The sequence below is a fragment of the Sarcophilus harrisii genome, chromosome 2 (genome assembly GCF_902635505.1).
Source record: "Sarcophilus harrisii chromosome 2, mSarHar1.11, whole genome shotgun sequence".
NCBI classification, from domain to species: Eukaryota; Metazoa; Chordata; class Mammalia; order Dasyuromorphia; family Dasyuridae; genus Sarcophilus; species Sarcophilus harrisii.
The window spans coordinates 287,771,431-287,786,544 of record NC_045427.1 but is presented as its reverse complement, the minus strand read 5'-3'; the positions used below and the strand labels follow the sequence as shown (position 1 = coordinate 287,786,544).

At 34.8% G+C, this 15,114-nt stretch overlaps 1 protein-coding gene across 3 annotated transcripts in view; it reads right to left on the bottom strand.

Moving 5' to 3' along the window:
* PTPN21 (protein tyrosine phosphatase non-receptor type 21) overlaps nt 1–15,114 on the bottom strand; it is a 103,095-nt gene that overhangs the window by 21,289 nt on the left and 66,692 nt on the right. For all 3 annotated transcript variants that reach the window (XM_003756185.4, XM_031952397.1, XM_031952398.1), the window contains exons 11-13: nt 10,309–10,369; nt 7,671–7,755; nt 760–2,207 (exon numbers count right to left, since the gene is read on the bottom strand). In XM_003756185.4, coding sequence (XP_003756233.1) covers nt 760–2,207; nt 7,671–7,755; nt 10,309–10,369 — 1,594 coding nt within the window. The remainder of the gene's footprint in view (nt 1–759; nt 2,208–7,670; nt 7,756–10,308; nt 10,370–15,114) is intronic.

Here is a 15,114-nt window from a genome sequence, read left to right as displayed (position 1 = left end):
CCATTATGTGATACTTCCTCTCCCATTCTATTAAAATCAACAGACATTTTCACATTTAAAAGACTCTGCTCTATCTATATCACCCAGCAAGGGGTGCCAACCTCAAAGAAGGCACTGTGCAAAAGAAATGAAATGCACAAATTTAGAGACCTCTCTGCTCCAAACGTTCACGTGTTTGTGCCTGACCTGTGACAGAGCCTTCGGAGATCAGACTGTTCCGAGCAGCCACAATCAGACACACTGTCCCTTGATTCCGACCTGGTGATGTCATTTTGGTCCTCTTTGAAAACAAAGAACAACCATCCATAAATTCATCACAGAGCCCCTGACACGCTTTAAATCTCAGCAGTTTACAAGCACTTGCTCAGAGGTGGACCATGAGATATGCCGACAGGGCAGTTTTTGGAGGCAGCTCCAAAAAATAACACATGATAAGGTCATGCCATTTTCCTTTTCTTCTCTACAAACTCCATGAACAAAATACTTGAGGACACTCACTAATGTATCTTCTCTCTTCATCCAATTTATTCTTTCATGAGGCATCAAAAGATAAACTAGGAGATTCACCAGTTTGTGTCAATTTCTGTTCAAAACCAAAACTAGCGAGCTACAAGCAGCACAAAAATAAGAACAAATGGGAGGGAAATTTTTAAAAATACAAGAAATACAAAAAGAAAAGATCAAAGGGACTTTTAAAAAATATGTATTCCTATTTGTTTACAAAAGACTACAAAGAAAGAAGACCATTCTTTGGCTTACCCCTAATGGAGGAAGACCCTCAACAACATTCTTCTTTCCTGAAAGAATGTCCAGCATAGGCCTCTTCTTAAGAGAATCCCTTTTCACTCTGTAGCGTCCCGAAGTGGTGAGGTCAGACTCTGACATGGAAGGAGTCAACAGCCCTTCTCTTCTCAGAACCTGGGCTTCAGCCATCCCAGGAACTGGACTGATGGCTCTCACTGGCTTCTCCGTCTCTAGGATATGTGACTTTGGTTCAAGAATATGCAAAGGGTTGGCCCCAGTCGGGGCAGAGCCATAGGGGTACCCGAGCAAAGGTTCGGCAGAGTAGCCCAGGGCCTCATCAGGAGTTGGGAGCGGGCTGCCAGCTTTCCTTTCTTCCTCAAAATCTTCCTCTTCTTCTTCTTCTTCTTCTTCACTACTATGGATCAGCATGGTGGCATCGGAAAGGGACTTCTTGTGACCATATCTCACACTTTCCTGCTCTTCATTTTCTTGCTTGGTCCTGTCTGTGAACACGTTCGGCTGCGAGCTGGCTGCTAGGACCCGGGGCACGGCCACATCAGCCGCAGAAGCAGACATAGTCCTCTCTTTGAGCCTTATTCCCTCAAAACCGTGGGTCAGTCCCGCGATCTCAATGCTGTTCCTCTTCTGTAAGTGAGCGTGCCGGGCCGACGTCAAGGGCTCGCTGACTTCCTGCAGAGAATGGGCCACTGGAAGGCTGTCCTCCTGGAAGGTCTGCACCGAGTGGTGCACCCGCCTCGTGATGAGATCTGGGTTGCTGCTGCTGATGTACAGGTGCCGGGACAGATCCGGGGTGCTGTTGGCTGGTCGTGGGTAAGGGTAAGGAGGAGGCGGTCTATACACCTGGGTTTTCATGATGTTGGGCGCCGGATAATCCTGAGCCTGCAGCTGCACGTTGGTCAGCTCGGGCACACTGACGGCTCCCACCACGGGCCGCCTCTCAGCAGGATAGGGGTAGGGAGACTGGCTGTGAAAGCTGTAATTAAGATTGAACGGGTAGTGCGCCGACTGGGGAGAGGCAAACTGAGCTCGCTCTCTGATTTCAGGCTGACTGTAGACCAAGGCATCAGGCCTGCTGTAAGCGTACGAATTGCCAATGTTGAGATTTCTCAGGGAGTGGCTCTGCCGGTCCGCGTGGCCCACTCCACGATTGAGCTGCCTCATCACGGTTTCGTAGTCTGGCGTGGGGCGGTAGGATGGAGGGATCAGGGCGCTGTGTCTATGAGATGGGACATAGTCGGGTCTCATAACATCACTTCCAGTAATGCTTGGGTTGGAGGACATGGGTGAGGGCTGCAAGAAGGGCTGGGGGTTATTTAAGGAGTTCGTGCTGTGGGCACTGTAGACGCTCCCGTTGCGGATCCTTCCGTTGTAATCGAGTGCTCTATCGAGACTCGTCTGAGAATGGCAATAATATCCATTCTGGTTGTTCACAAAGAGATTATCTGAAAAGAAAATATTTAAGATTGAGATTCAAGAATCAAAAACACTGTCATAAACTGTAACCATTTCCTTATATTCCCCTCCTCCCCCAAGAAAAGATGCAACTTCTACATATACCACAAATTTGCTGCTAAAATATAGGGTAGTCACTTCAGAAACCACCTTCCTTTTCTGAAATTCATAAAGTTTTGTTTGACTTTAGTAAACATCTTGACTTGACAAGGGGATTGATGGGAATATATTTTACTCACTGAAGGACTGGCGTTTGGGGTATGAGTGATCCACAAACATCAAAGTAAAAAAATCTAATAACTTGTGGATTTTATTCTAGAACTGTGCTGTTCTTAAGGATAACAGCATCAATAAATTAGAATAACTAAAGGGTTTCAATGCTTGTTTTTCCTTGTAATTTCATGTATTCACTAATATGCTTCTTGGTTTCTATGGGATATAAATAAAATCCTTCTTAAGCACAATGTAAAAATTTATTCAAAAAATCTACACAATTACAGTATGGTAGAACCAAAAGAATGCTAGATTTGGAGTCAAGAGAACCTGGGTTTGCATTCTTACTTTAGTTAAATTCAAAATTACCAAAGGAAATACCAAAAAAAAAAAAAAAAAAAAAAAGGATAGCGCCAATTGTTCTGGGAATAAATATGGTCAATTCTCATTAATTCAGACTAATAAGAAGAATTTATTATCTGAACTAAAAGACAAATTTGTAAAATATTCTTAAAGAACAACAAATTTAAACATTTTTGAGCAAATACAGTAAGAGGTTAACCAAGTATGTGTAGCCCAGTAGATGTCATGCTTTGAAAAAAAATTGAGATGATCCATAAGTAGCATTTAAAAGTCCCAGCTTTTTTGTTGCCAGCCTTTACTTATCCTTTAGTTACACTGTTTGCTTCCAAACTGAGATTTTTAAAGTTCTTAAAAACGGCTTGTGCCTTTAAAAACTCTCCATGAAATTCAATTGAAGTCTAAATAATAAGGATTTATTAACATGGATTTACTGCATAATTTAAGCCATGTCAATCTCAATCTAAAAGGAGGGTAGGTAGCAGAGTAAATAGGGTGCTGATCCTGGGATCAGAAAGATTTAAGTTTAAAATTGACCTCAGACACTCATTAGACCCTGGGTAAGTCACATAACCTGAGGCTGTCTCATCTGTAAAATAAGGATAATAATAGTACCTACCTCCCAGGATTCTTATGAGGATCAAATGAGATAATAACAGTAATGTGCTTAATATAGTGCCTGGCACATAGTTAACACTATGTAAATGTTGTTATTGGTAGTAGTAGTAGTAGTAGTAGTAGTAGAAGCAGGAGAAGAAGCAGTAGCAGTAGCAGTAGCAGCAGCAGCAGTAGTAGTAGTAGCAGTAGTAGTAGTAGTAGTATTTATTCTCACCCAATCAAGAGTCAACTGTCTCTAAAATACAAATACAGATGAAAGAATGTTGGGCAAAAGGATATCTACAAGAGCAGAGAAAACAAGTGATTTATAGATTAGGTAGACAGATAGATAAACAACATGTATTGCATAGAAGGAAAATACTGGAAGAAAGTACAAAAGATGTATAGGAAAGACAGCAATCACATAAGATTTACAAACATTGCCACATGTCTGACAAATGTTCAATGAGTCAAAGTATGATGTAAGTAAACAATATATCTTGAAACCAATTCCTTATCTTCAATACTTAAAAACTAGTCCAATTTTAGAATTTGAGTGCATGAACTCTGAGAGAGAAAATATTACCTACGGTCTTTTGTAAATTATCTCTGAAAAAAATATTTCTTGAGTCAAGTACAAAAAAGGCATCATCTTCTTGTAATTAGCAGTTTTGATATTTGCAAAGAAGTAAAAAAATCAGCAAAAACATGATAACATCCATGCAAATATATGTATACATATATAGTATCACTTAAGAAGTGTCTGACCTATTGTACATAGGAACACTATAGTTTTTAAAAAGTATCATGGTCAATTATAATAATACCATTTATCTAGCTTTCAAGTTTGCAAAACACTTTGCCTATATTCTCTCATTTGATCCTCATAATAACTCTGTGAAATATTATTATCATTCTTATTTTACAGATGAGGAAACTGAGGCTGGTGGTATTTAACTGTCTTGCCCAAAGATAAACAACTAGTAAAGTATCTAAGGCAAGATTTGATTTCAGATCTTCCTAATTCCAAGTCCAATGGCCTACTAACGATATCATAAAGTTAAAACAGTAATCACATCCTATAATCTAGGATTTCTTAAAACTTTTTCTTCTACAACCCCCTTGTTGCCTGAGAAAGTTTTATGTGATGCTGGGTAGATAGGTATATAAAGCAGGTATACAAATCAAATATTTACTGATAATAAATCATAAATTCACAAACCCCACATTCAATTACAAGATCCTATATAGAGTCATGAACATAGTTTAAGAAGCTATAATCAAAAATGAATTGGAAGACTACATTTAAAGCAATTAACACCTATATAATGACTATTAACATACACTTTTGAAATGGCAAAGTAAACCATAAAAGATTTAGAAAGTAGCCTAATCAAAATGTGTACATTATTAATAAAACACTTCTCCTCATCAAAAAGGTAGAAGAAAATTGGTAGGCATGCTCAGAGTATGATCAACAGGTCAAAAACCTAGAAAAATATTTTTGGAACAAACAACTATCCCTTCACTGACCAAGGGTAAAGGTTGATAACCGGTACACATATTAGATTATTTGAATGTAACAGAAAAGTGACTGGCCTTCAGAACAGTGGAATCCAAAAGCCTTTTCATGATCAACACTTGCATGAATACAGCCAACATGTTGATCAAGAAGCATCAAAAAAATGGCTGAATTATGGGAATTTGTTTCTTTAAAAAAAAAAATGAAGAGGTTAAATAACAAATCAAGACCAGTTCAATGCATTGAAAATTACAGAAGGGTTATCCTTAAGGAGCCTAGACTTCATGAGCAACGCATATTGTTTAAGGAAATGGTACAACACCTGTAAAGATATCAAGACAAGCTATAAAAGTTTAATCCCAACCAAGTACATAGCAAAATATGACATACGTTAGTGGCTAGAATTATCAATCAGAAGTATTAAAATATTAAATAGACTTTTTAATAGACTGACAAATGATAAATCCCTATAATAAATACATAGACCTTAAAATATCTTTGAGATTTCAAACTATGAACTGTACTGCAACTAAAACATTATCACAGACTGAAGTGTTGCCCCAAATCTGCCAAACATAACATTGATCCATTAAAAACTTAAGAACAATGTTTTGGGTTTTTTTTAATTGACAGTGCCTTACAAAATACTCAGTCTTCATACTATATTTAATGTAAAGCTTTCAAAATACAGAAACCTAGTGAAAGAAATCAAAATCACAAGAGAAACAACCTAACAAAGAGGTGAAAGATTTGAGGGATAGTATTTGTTATAAGGGAGGGATGCATTCTTTTCCTTGGAATGGGGGAAATTTTAAGAGAGAGAAGACTTGTAGTGATACTCAAAAGGAAAAAAGAAAAAGAGGGACATTGTTTTCTTCTGTGCATTAAAAAAAAATCTACAAAGTTGAGAAAGATACAAACAAGAAGGTCAGCTTTGAAATTTTTTATAAAAATGAAATCTGTATTAAGCGATTCATGATAAACTTGGATAGCTGAATAGGTTGATCCTTTTTTGTCCTTTGTATTCAGGATGTTCAAATTTTTGAGGTTTGTCATTTAATGTTTTTTTTGTTATTCTCAATAACAAATAAAAAATAAGAATAACAAAATGATCACACAGGAAAAGACATCATCTTCATTCTGGCTACTAGTTGCATTGAGGATGCATTTGATAACCATACATGGAAGATGAGCTTATATTCTAATATTTCTATTCATTTACAAAAAGCCAATTACCCATCTATACAGTTATCCACAAAACATTAAATATAAAAGGATAAGACCAAGAGAGTGACTTGTTTTAGGAACATTTCCATCTAAACTCCATTGAAAAAGATGAAAAGAAGGATTTTTCTCTAATATACAACTGATATTTACACATCACTTAACAGAAAATATTTTCATTTGTGATATTAAAAAATTTGATCCTTACAACAATACTGTGATTGGTTGGTTGGTTGAGGCTGAAATGCATCAAAGTATGGGATCAATTCTTTGCTGCTTATGCTAATTTTGGCCTAATAATTAGCACCAAGAAAACAGATCCTCCATCAGCCAGTACCACACTATCCATATGTGGAACAAACAGTTACAGTAACTGGTGAAGTTCTGAATGCTGGGAATAAGTTCACTCACCTTGGCAGTATACTTTCCGGGGATGTCCACACTGATAATGAGATTGACACATACATTGCTGGTGACAAAGCTTTTAAAATATTAGGGCCCAAACTTGAAAGCAAATCTAGCTTAAGGGTGGTTCTCTTTCCATAAAATCAAATTTCCTCTTTATTGTATGTAAGTTACTTAATTTACAGATTAATAAAATGGATTAGATGCCTTTAAAAAATGATTCTTAAAATCACAGCATTTTAGAGCTAGGAGGAGAGTTGGAGGTCATTTTGTTCAGCTCTGTCCTCCTCCTCATTTTCAAGAGGAGGAAACCAAGGCTCACAAAATTAAAGTAACTTAGTAAAGGTCATAAAGGTGATAAGTAGCAAAGCAAACACAAAGATTGACTCCAAATCCTACATTTTTTTCTCCTGCACTACGATGCCACTGTAATTATCATGACCAAGTTCTTTAGACTGTGTTAAAATGAGAGGGATGAAAGAGTAAGGGGAAATGGAAGACATTTTAATATATGTTTCATATTGTACTGTGTTCCTATAAGTTTCCAACAAATTAACTTCATATGGTTTAGGCAGAATAGGGAGAAGAGAACTTTTGAGTATAATTCTTTTAGTTATCCAATTCGGAGATGCTTATCACCACAGTGGCCAAAAAGAGCCTTGATTGATAGTTATCAAAGTCTTTTTATTCTTACTTGTGATGACCGCATATTTTAAAATCAGCCTGAGTCAGGAATTCAGGTTAAGGGAAAATCTTCAATCTTTATTCTCAGTAGAGGTGAAGAAGGATCAGAGGTGAAGGGGGATTGGAGGCAAAGGGGGGATCATGATCACCATGTGTGCAGCTGCATCAAGAAGCCAGCCAGACTAGAAGCCAGCCAGCCTTCTCTCCCCACCTCTTCCTGCCCCTCTGCCTCCACCCACAAAAATCGTCATTTCCTAAACAACACATCAGGACTTGCACAAAGAGTGGGTGGGGCCATTATTTCTCCAAGCATATATATTAATAGAATATGGTCCAATTACTATTTAGCCTCACGTGCTTGGAACCTCAGTGCATCAACTCAAGCCTCAGCCCATTACACTTACTGATATTTATTAAATGAGGCCTCTTGGAAATAACGGAGACTTACCTTGGGAAGAAGTATATGGTTCTGTATAATGTCCATTGTAATGTAACTGAGGCGGTGGAGGGATCACATATGGTTGTGGCTTAGGCTAAGAAATGAAATTTTACAAAACAAAACATAATATTAAATCCTCCATGTTTTACTAAGTGATTTTGTAATAGAAGTTTCTACTCATGAGCTATATATTTCCCTATGTTTTTCAACTTAGAAATATTAAAGGAGCTGTTCATTTTTTTCTAGCTATACATATACATTCATTTTTTTAAACGCATTTCATTATGAAATGTTGGAAAGAAAAATCAGAACAAAAGGGACAAACTATAAGGAAAAAAAATGCATATAACATGTGTTGATTTACATTTGGTCACCATCTTTTTCTCTCTGGATAAAGATGGTATTTTCCATCCAAAGTTTATTGGGATTGCATTGGATCACTGAACCAGTAAAAAGAACAAAGTCTTTCACAAATGATCAAGGTACAATCTTGCTGTTACTGTACAGAATGTATTGCTAGTTCTACTTGTTTCATTGAGCATCAATTCATGTAATCCCTTCCAGTCCTTTCTAAAATCAGTCTATTCATCATTTTTTATAAAACAATGAAATTCTATTACTTTCCCATACCATAACTTATTCAGCTATTCCTCAACTGATGGGCATCTACTCATTTTCCAATTTTTTGCCATCACAAAAAGAGCTGCTACAAACATTTTGGCACTTGTGGGTTCTTTTTCTTCCTTTATGATTTCCTTGGGATATAGACCCAGTAATGGGACTGCTGAATCAAATAGTATGTACAGTTTTTGAGCCCTTGGGCATAGTTCCAAATTGTTCTCCAGAATGGTGGGGTCATTTCACAATTCCACTAATAATTAATTAGTGTACCAGTTTTCCCAAATCCCCTCCAACTTTTACAATTTTCTTTCCTGTCATCTTAGCCAATCTGAGAGGCAAAGTAGTACCTCAAAGTTGTTTTAATTTGCATTCCTCTGATCAATAGTGATTTAAAGCATTTTTATGCAACTATAGATATCTTTAATTTCTTCATCAGAAAATTATTTGTTCATCTCCTTTGACCATTTCTCAATAGGTCTTATATTCTTATAAATAAATGAATCATATATTATAAACATATAAATCTTAAAAATTATAAATTTGATACTGTTCTTTCTATAATTTAGAAATGAGGCCTTTATCAGAAACACTGGCTGTAAAAAATTTTCCCCAGCTTTGTACTTCCCTTTTAATCTTGTTTGTGTTGGTTTTGTTTGTACAAAACCTTTTTTTAATTTAATGCAATCAAAGTTGTCCATTTTTGCATTTCATAATGTTCTCTAATTCTTCTTTGGCTATAAATTCCTCCCTTCTCCAAAGGTCTGATGTTGCTTTGCTCTCTTAATTTGATAACCCTTTATGCCCAAATCAGGTACTCATTTTGACTTTATTTTGGCATGGGGTGTGAGTTGTAAGTCTTATGCAGTGACATTATTATAATATTATTATGAGTGACATTATTATATCATATTGTTATATATATTATATATTGTAACATTGTGTTATTATATTATTGAAATTATTATATTAGTAATATATGACACAATAAATAATTACATATGACATAATAAATTAATAATAAATCAATATATGACATGATATTATATTATTAATATATGACATTATTTTCCAGGCTTTTTATTTTTTTAAACACTTGAAAAAAAAACAAGAGACAGCTCTTTTCATAAAACAATAGTGGATCTTTTACTGTTGACTATATTCCCCAAGCTAACTTCTAATTGAAAATGTTGTTGCATAGCATTATAAAATAAACTACATTTGATTTAGTTTGGGATTATATGATTGGCCCAGGAGTTGTTTGTTTGTTTTTTAAATTCATAGTTGTTCACAATACTGTATGATTATCAATTCTGATGGATGTGGCCATCTTCAACAATGAGATGAACCAAATCAGTTCCAAAAGAGAAGTAATGAATTGAACCAGCTACACCCAGCAAAAGAACTCTGGAAGATGACTATGAACCACTACGTAGAATTCTCAATCCCTCTCTTTTTGTCCTCCTACATTTTTTATTTCCTTCACAAGCTAATTATACACTATTTCAAAGTCCAATTCTTTTTGTACAGCAAAATAACTGGTTGGACATGTAATATATATTGTATTTAATTTATACTTTAACATATTTAACATGTATTGGTCACATTTAACATGTATTGGTCAACCTGCCATCTGGGGGAGAAAATGGGGGGAAAGGAGAGGAAAAAATGGGAACAAAAGGTTTGGCAATTGTCAATGCTGTAAAATTTTCCATGCATTTAACTTGTAAATAAAAAGCTATAATAAAAATAAATAAAGAAATAAATTCATGGTTGCTCAAATACAATTTAGGTGTTAAATGACCTCTCAATCACATATTTTCTAGAGAGCTCTAGTTATTCTTAGCCAAAACCTTTAGTATTTAAAACTCTATTCATTAATGCTAACTAATAAATCAAAAGAATAATATCTGATGAATAGTAATAAAGAAAAGATATATTCATCTCACTGAGGAAGCAGACTTTTAAAACCTGACTACAATAAAAAGATTTTTTAAAAATCCAACTTAAAATAACTTCATCTCCTTACCAAAGACATCCTTGTTGAAGACCTCCTCCTAACAGGATTCACTGTAAGAGTCTGAGTTTGTCTAGAATTTAAAAAAACAAAACAAACCTTTTTAAGAATTTAGAAATGAAGATAGAGAACTAGATTAAGACAAAGAATAATGATTAGTAATAAATGTATCTTTCTTAACTGTATCTAGGCATTTTTATTTCTTTAAATATAATATTAACTCTATATGATTTTAAAACATATTTAAAAGTAAATATTTAAAATGAAAATTATTTAAAATGAATAGTAATAATTTACTGTATTTAATTCTATATACTGTGTACTATACTTTATTATCTTCAAAGTGAACACTAGTAAAAGTCATCATACTTTAAAAATAGTATTTTTCTTTTTGTAACTAATAGCTTTTTATTTTCAAAATATATGCAAAGATAGTTTACAACATTCACCCTTGCAAAACTTTGTGTTTCAAATTTTTTCTCCCCTTTTTCTCCCATCCTCTTAGACAGCAAGTAATCTATGTCAAACATGTAAAATTCTTCTACACATATTTCCACAATTATTATGCTGCACAAGAAAAATCAAATCAAAAAGGAAAAAAAAATGAAAAAGAAAACAAAATGCAAGCAAACAACAAAAAAGATGAAAATACTATATTGTGATCCACATTCAGTTCCCACAGTCCTGCCTCTGGTTGCAGATAGCTCTCTCCATCACAAGATCAATGGAACTGGCCTAGATCATCTCATTGTTGAAAAGAACCACATACATCAGAATTGATTGTTATATAATCTTTCTGTTACTGTGTACAATCTTCTCTTGGTCCTGCTCATTTCACTCAACATCAGTTGATGTAAGGCTCTCCAAGCCTCTCTGAAATCATTCTGCTGATCATTTCTTATAGAACAATAATATTCCATAACATTAATATACCATTACTTATTCATCCACTCTCCAATTGATGGGCATCTACTCAATTTCCAATTCCTTTTCACTACAAAAAGAGTTGTCATAAACATTTGTGTACATATGATTCCTTTTCCCTCTTTTATGATCTCTTTGAGATATAGACCCAGTAGAAATATTTCTGGATCAAAGGGTATGTACAGTTTAATAGCTCTTTGGACATAGTTCCAAATTGTTCTCCAGAATGGGTGGATCATTTCATAACTCCACAACAATGCATCAGTGTCCTAGTTTTCCCACACCCCCTCCAACATTTATCATTACCTTTTCCTGTCATCTTAAGCAATCTGAGAGGTGTGGAGTGGTACCTCAGAGATTTCAGAGTAATTTGCATTTCTCTCTCTCTGATCAATAGTGATTTAGAGCAAAGAATAGCATTGTTTTAAGAAGCATAATTTTAGGCATGGACCCACACTTAACACCGTATACCAAGATAAGATCAAAATGGGTCCATGATTTAGACATAAAGAACGAGATTATAAACAAATTGGAGGAACATAGGATAGTTTATCTCTCAGACTTGTGGAAGAGGAAGAAATTTGGATAAAGACAATAGAGACCATTATTGATCACAAAATAGAAAATTTTGATTATATCAAATTAAAAAGTTTGACAAACAAAGCTAAGTAAACAAGATTAGAAGGGGAAGCAAAAAACTGAGAAAAACATTTCACAGTTAAAGGTTCTGATAAAGGCCTCATTTAAAATATATGGACTTTTAATTTATAAGAAACCAAGCCATTCTCCAATTGATAAATGGTCAAAGGATAGAAAGACAATTTTAGATGATGAAATTAAATAACACTAAATGAAAGAGTGTCCCAAATCATTATTAATCAGAGAAATGCAAATTAAGACAAACCTGATACATTTCACACCTGTCAGATTCTAAGATGAAGGAAAAAATAATGATGAGTGTTGGAGGGGATGGGAAACTGGGACACTGATACATTGTTGGTGGAGTTGTGAAAATCCAACCATTCTGAGAGCAATCTGGAATTATGCCCAAAAAGTTATAAACTGTTACCTTTGATCCAGCAGTTTTTACTGGGCTTATACCCAAGGAGATACTAAAGAAGGGAAAGGGACCGTATGTGCCAAATGTTTTAGCAGCCCTCTTTGTAGTGGTTAGAAGTGAAAACTGAGTGAGCCCACAGTTGGAGAATGGTTGGGAAATTGTGGTATATGAATGTTATGGGAATATCATTGTTCTGTAAAAAACTACCAGAAGGATGAATACAGGTTGGAGAGAATTACATGAATGATGCTAAATGAAATGAGAGAACCAAGAGATCATTGTATACGCCAACAATGATACTGATGAAGATGTAATCTGATAGAAGGGATTTTTTGACAAAGAGACCTAATTCAGTTTCAATTGATCAATGATGGACAGAAGCAGCTGCACCCAAAGAAAAAAAACACTGGGAAATGAATGTAAACTGTTTGCATTTTTTGTTTTTCTTCCTGGGTTATTTCTACCTTCTGAATCCAATTCTCCCTGTGCAACAAGAAAAACTGTTTGGATCTGCACACATACATTGTATCTAGGATATACTAGGACATATTCAAATATATAGGACTGCTTGCCATCTAGGGAGGGGTGGGGTGGAGGGTGGGGAAAATCGGAACAGAAGTGAGTGCAAGGGATAATGTTGTAAAAAAAAAAAATTACCCTGGCATGTATTCTGTCAATAAAAAGTTACTATAATTAAAAAAAAAAAAAGAAGCATAATTTTAATGACAACCTAGCTTTACTAGCAATTCAGAGCTGACAAAGAACCATCCTTGTAAGATGTAAGATCCTAAGTAAGATAGAACATAGGGGGGAAAAAAAAATCACAAATTAATGGCAAATATGCTAATTTTTATTGTCAGAATCAAAAATGCTTATAGAAATTTCAGTTGATGAATTATACTCAATCACTTGGTGGTAATTTATTGCAGGCAAAGAAGCAAGAAAAAAATAACTTTTTAAATGTTATTCCACCAACAACTAACTAACATCTAATCCCGAACTTAAAAGTGAGAGGAAATCAAGGACAGAACTAGTCACCTCTTATTACAAAAACCCACTAATTGGTCTCTCTTCCTTAAGTCTTTTTTCTCTAAAAATTATCTTCCTAAAGCATTGCTCTGATCATGGTCACCCTCTAATCAACTCCAATGGCTCCCTGGTATCTCTAGGATCAAATTTAAATGCTCTTTTGCAGTTAAATTCCTTTGAAATCCAGACCCTTTCTATCTTTTCAAACTTCTTTTACCTTACTTCCTTCAATATCCTTTGTAGCCTGATAAAACTGGTTTTCTTTAACAAGACACTCTACCTTGAGAACTTGGAAATTTTCCTTGGTTATACTCCATCCCTTAAATTCTCTCCCTCCTCATCTTTCTCTACTGACTTCCTTCAAGCTTCAGGAAAAGTCTCCCATTCTATGAAAAATTTTTCCCAAGTCTTCCTTGATCATACTTAGTGCCCCCTCCCAAGATTGTCTATGTCACTTGTCCAGAGTTGTTTATATCTGTCTTCCCTAATAAGATTGTAAGGTTCTTGAGAGCAGAGGCTATTTTTTGTCTTCTTTTCCCTTATCCCTAGTACTTAGTATAGTACCCGACACACAGGTTGCTTAATAAATATTTCTTGACATATTGACTTGACCTATCCAGACCTAACCAAAAGAGAACATTGTTCTCGTAGAGTGTTTAATATCACCTTAAGGATCAGCTTTTAATGCTCTATATCATTATTGATTAGAGAAGTACAAATTAAAACAACTCCTAGGTACCACTCAGCCTCTTAGATTGGTTAAAATGACAGGAAAAGATAATGATAAATGTTGGAGAGAATGTGGGAAAACTGGGACATTAATACATTGTTGGTAGAATGTGAAATGATCCAACCATTCTAGAGAGCAACATGGAATTATGTCCAAAAGGCTATCAAACTGTGTGTACTCTTTGATCCAGAAGTATCTCTACTGGGTTTATATCTCAAAGAGATTATAAAAGAAGGAAAAGGACCCACATGCGCACAAATGTTTGTAGCAGATTTTTTTTATAGTTGCAAGGAACTGGAAATTTGAGTTAGATGTCCATCAGGTGGGGAATAGCTAAATAAGTGGATGAAGGTATTGGAATATTATTGTTATAAGAAATGAACAAGCTGATTTCAGAAAAGTCTGGAAAGATCTACATGAACTGATATTGAGTGAAACAAGCAGAACTAAGAGAACATCGTATACATTGATTGCATCAATAATGCAATGATTAAAGGCAATTCCAATAGATTTAAGATGGGGAATGCCAGTCACATTCAGAGAGATAACTATAGAGACTGAATGCGGATTGAAGCACAGTATTTTCACTTTTTCTTGCTTTTTTTCTTTCTTGTGGTTTTTTTTCCTTTCAAACTGATTTATATTGAACAATACAATATGACAAATATGGAAAAAAAATTTTTAAGAATTGCACATATTTAACCTCTATCAGATTACTTGCTGTCTTGGGGAGAGAGGAGGTAAAGGAATGAGGGAGAAAAATTTGGAACACCAAATCTTACAAAAATGAATAGTGAAAACTATCTTTATATGTATTTGGAAAAACAAAATATTATTGAAAATTATTTTTAAAGAATCAGTTTTTGTTTCTTTATTCTCACAATCTCAAATATCAAAGGATTAGAACACGTATAGTTTTATTGGAAAATATGATGACAGCTGATTTTATGAAAATCAGGTTAGATTTTTTAAGATTTAAAAAAATGATTAGACTTGTGATTTCTACAATATAGGGAACTCTCAGCTGAGAAAATTTATCGATGTGGACAGAAATCTTCTCAGAAATGTCAAGTCT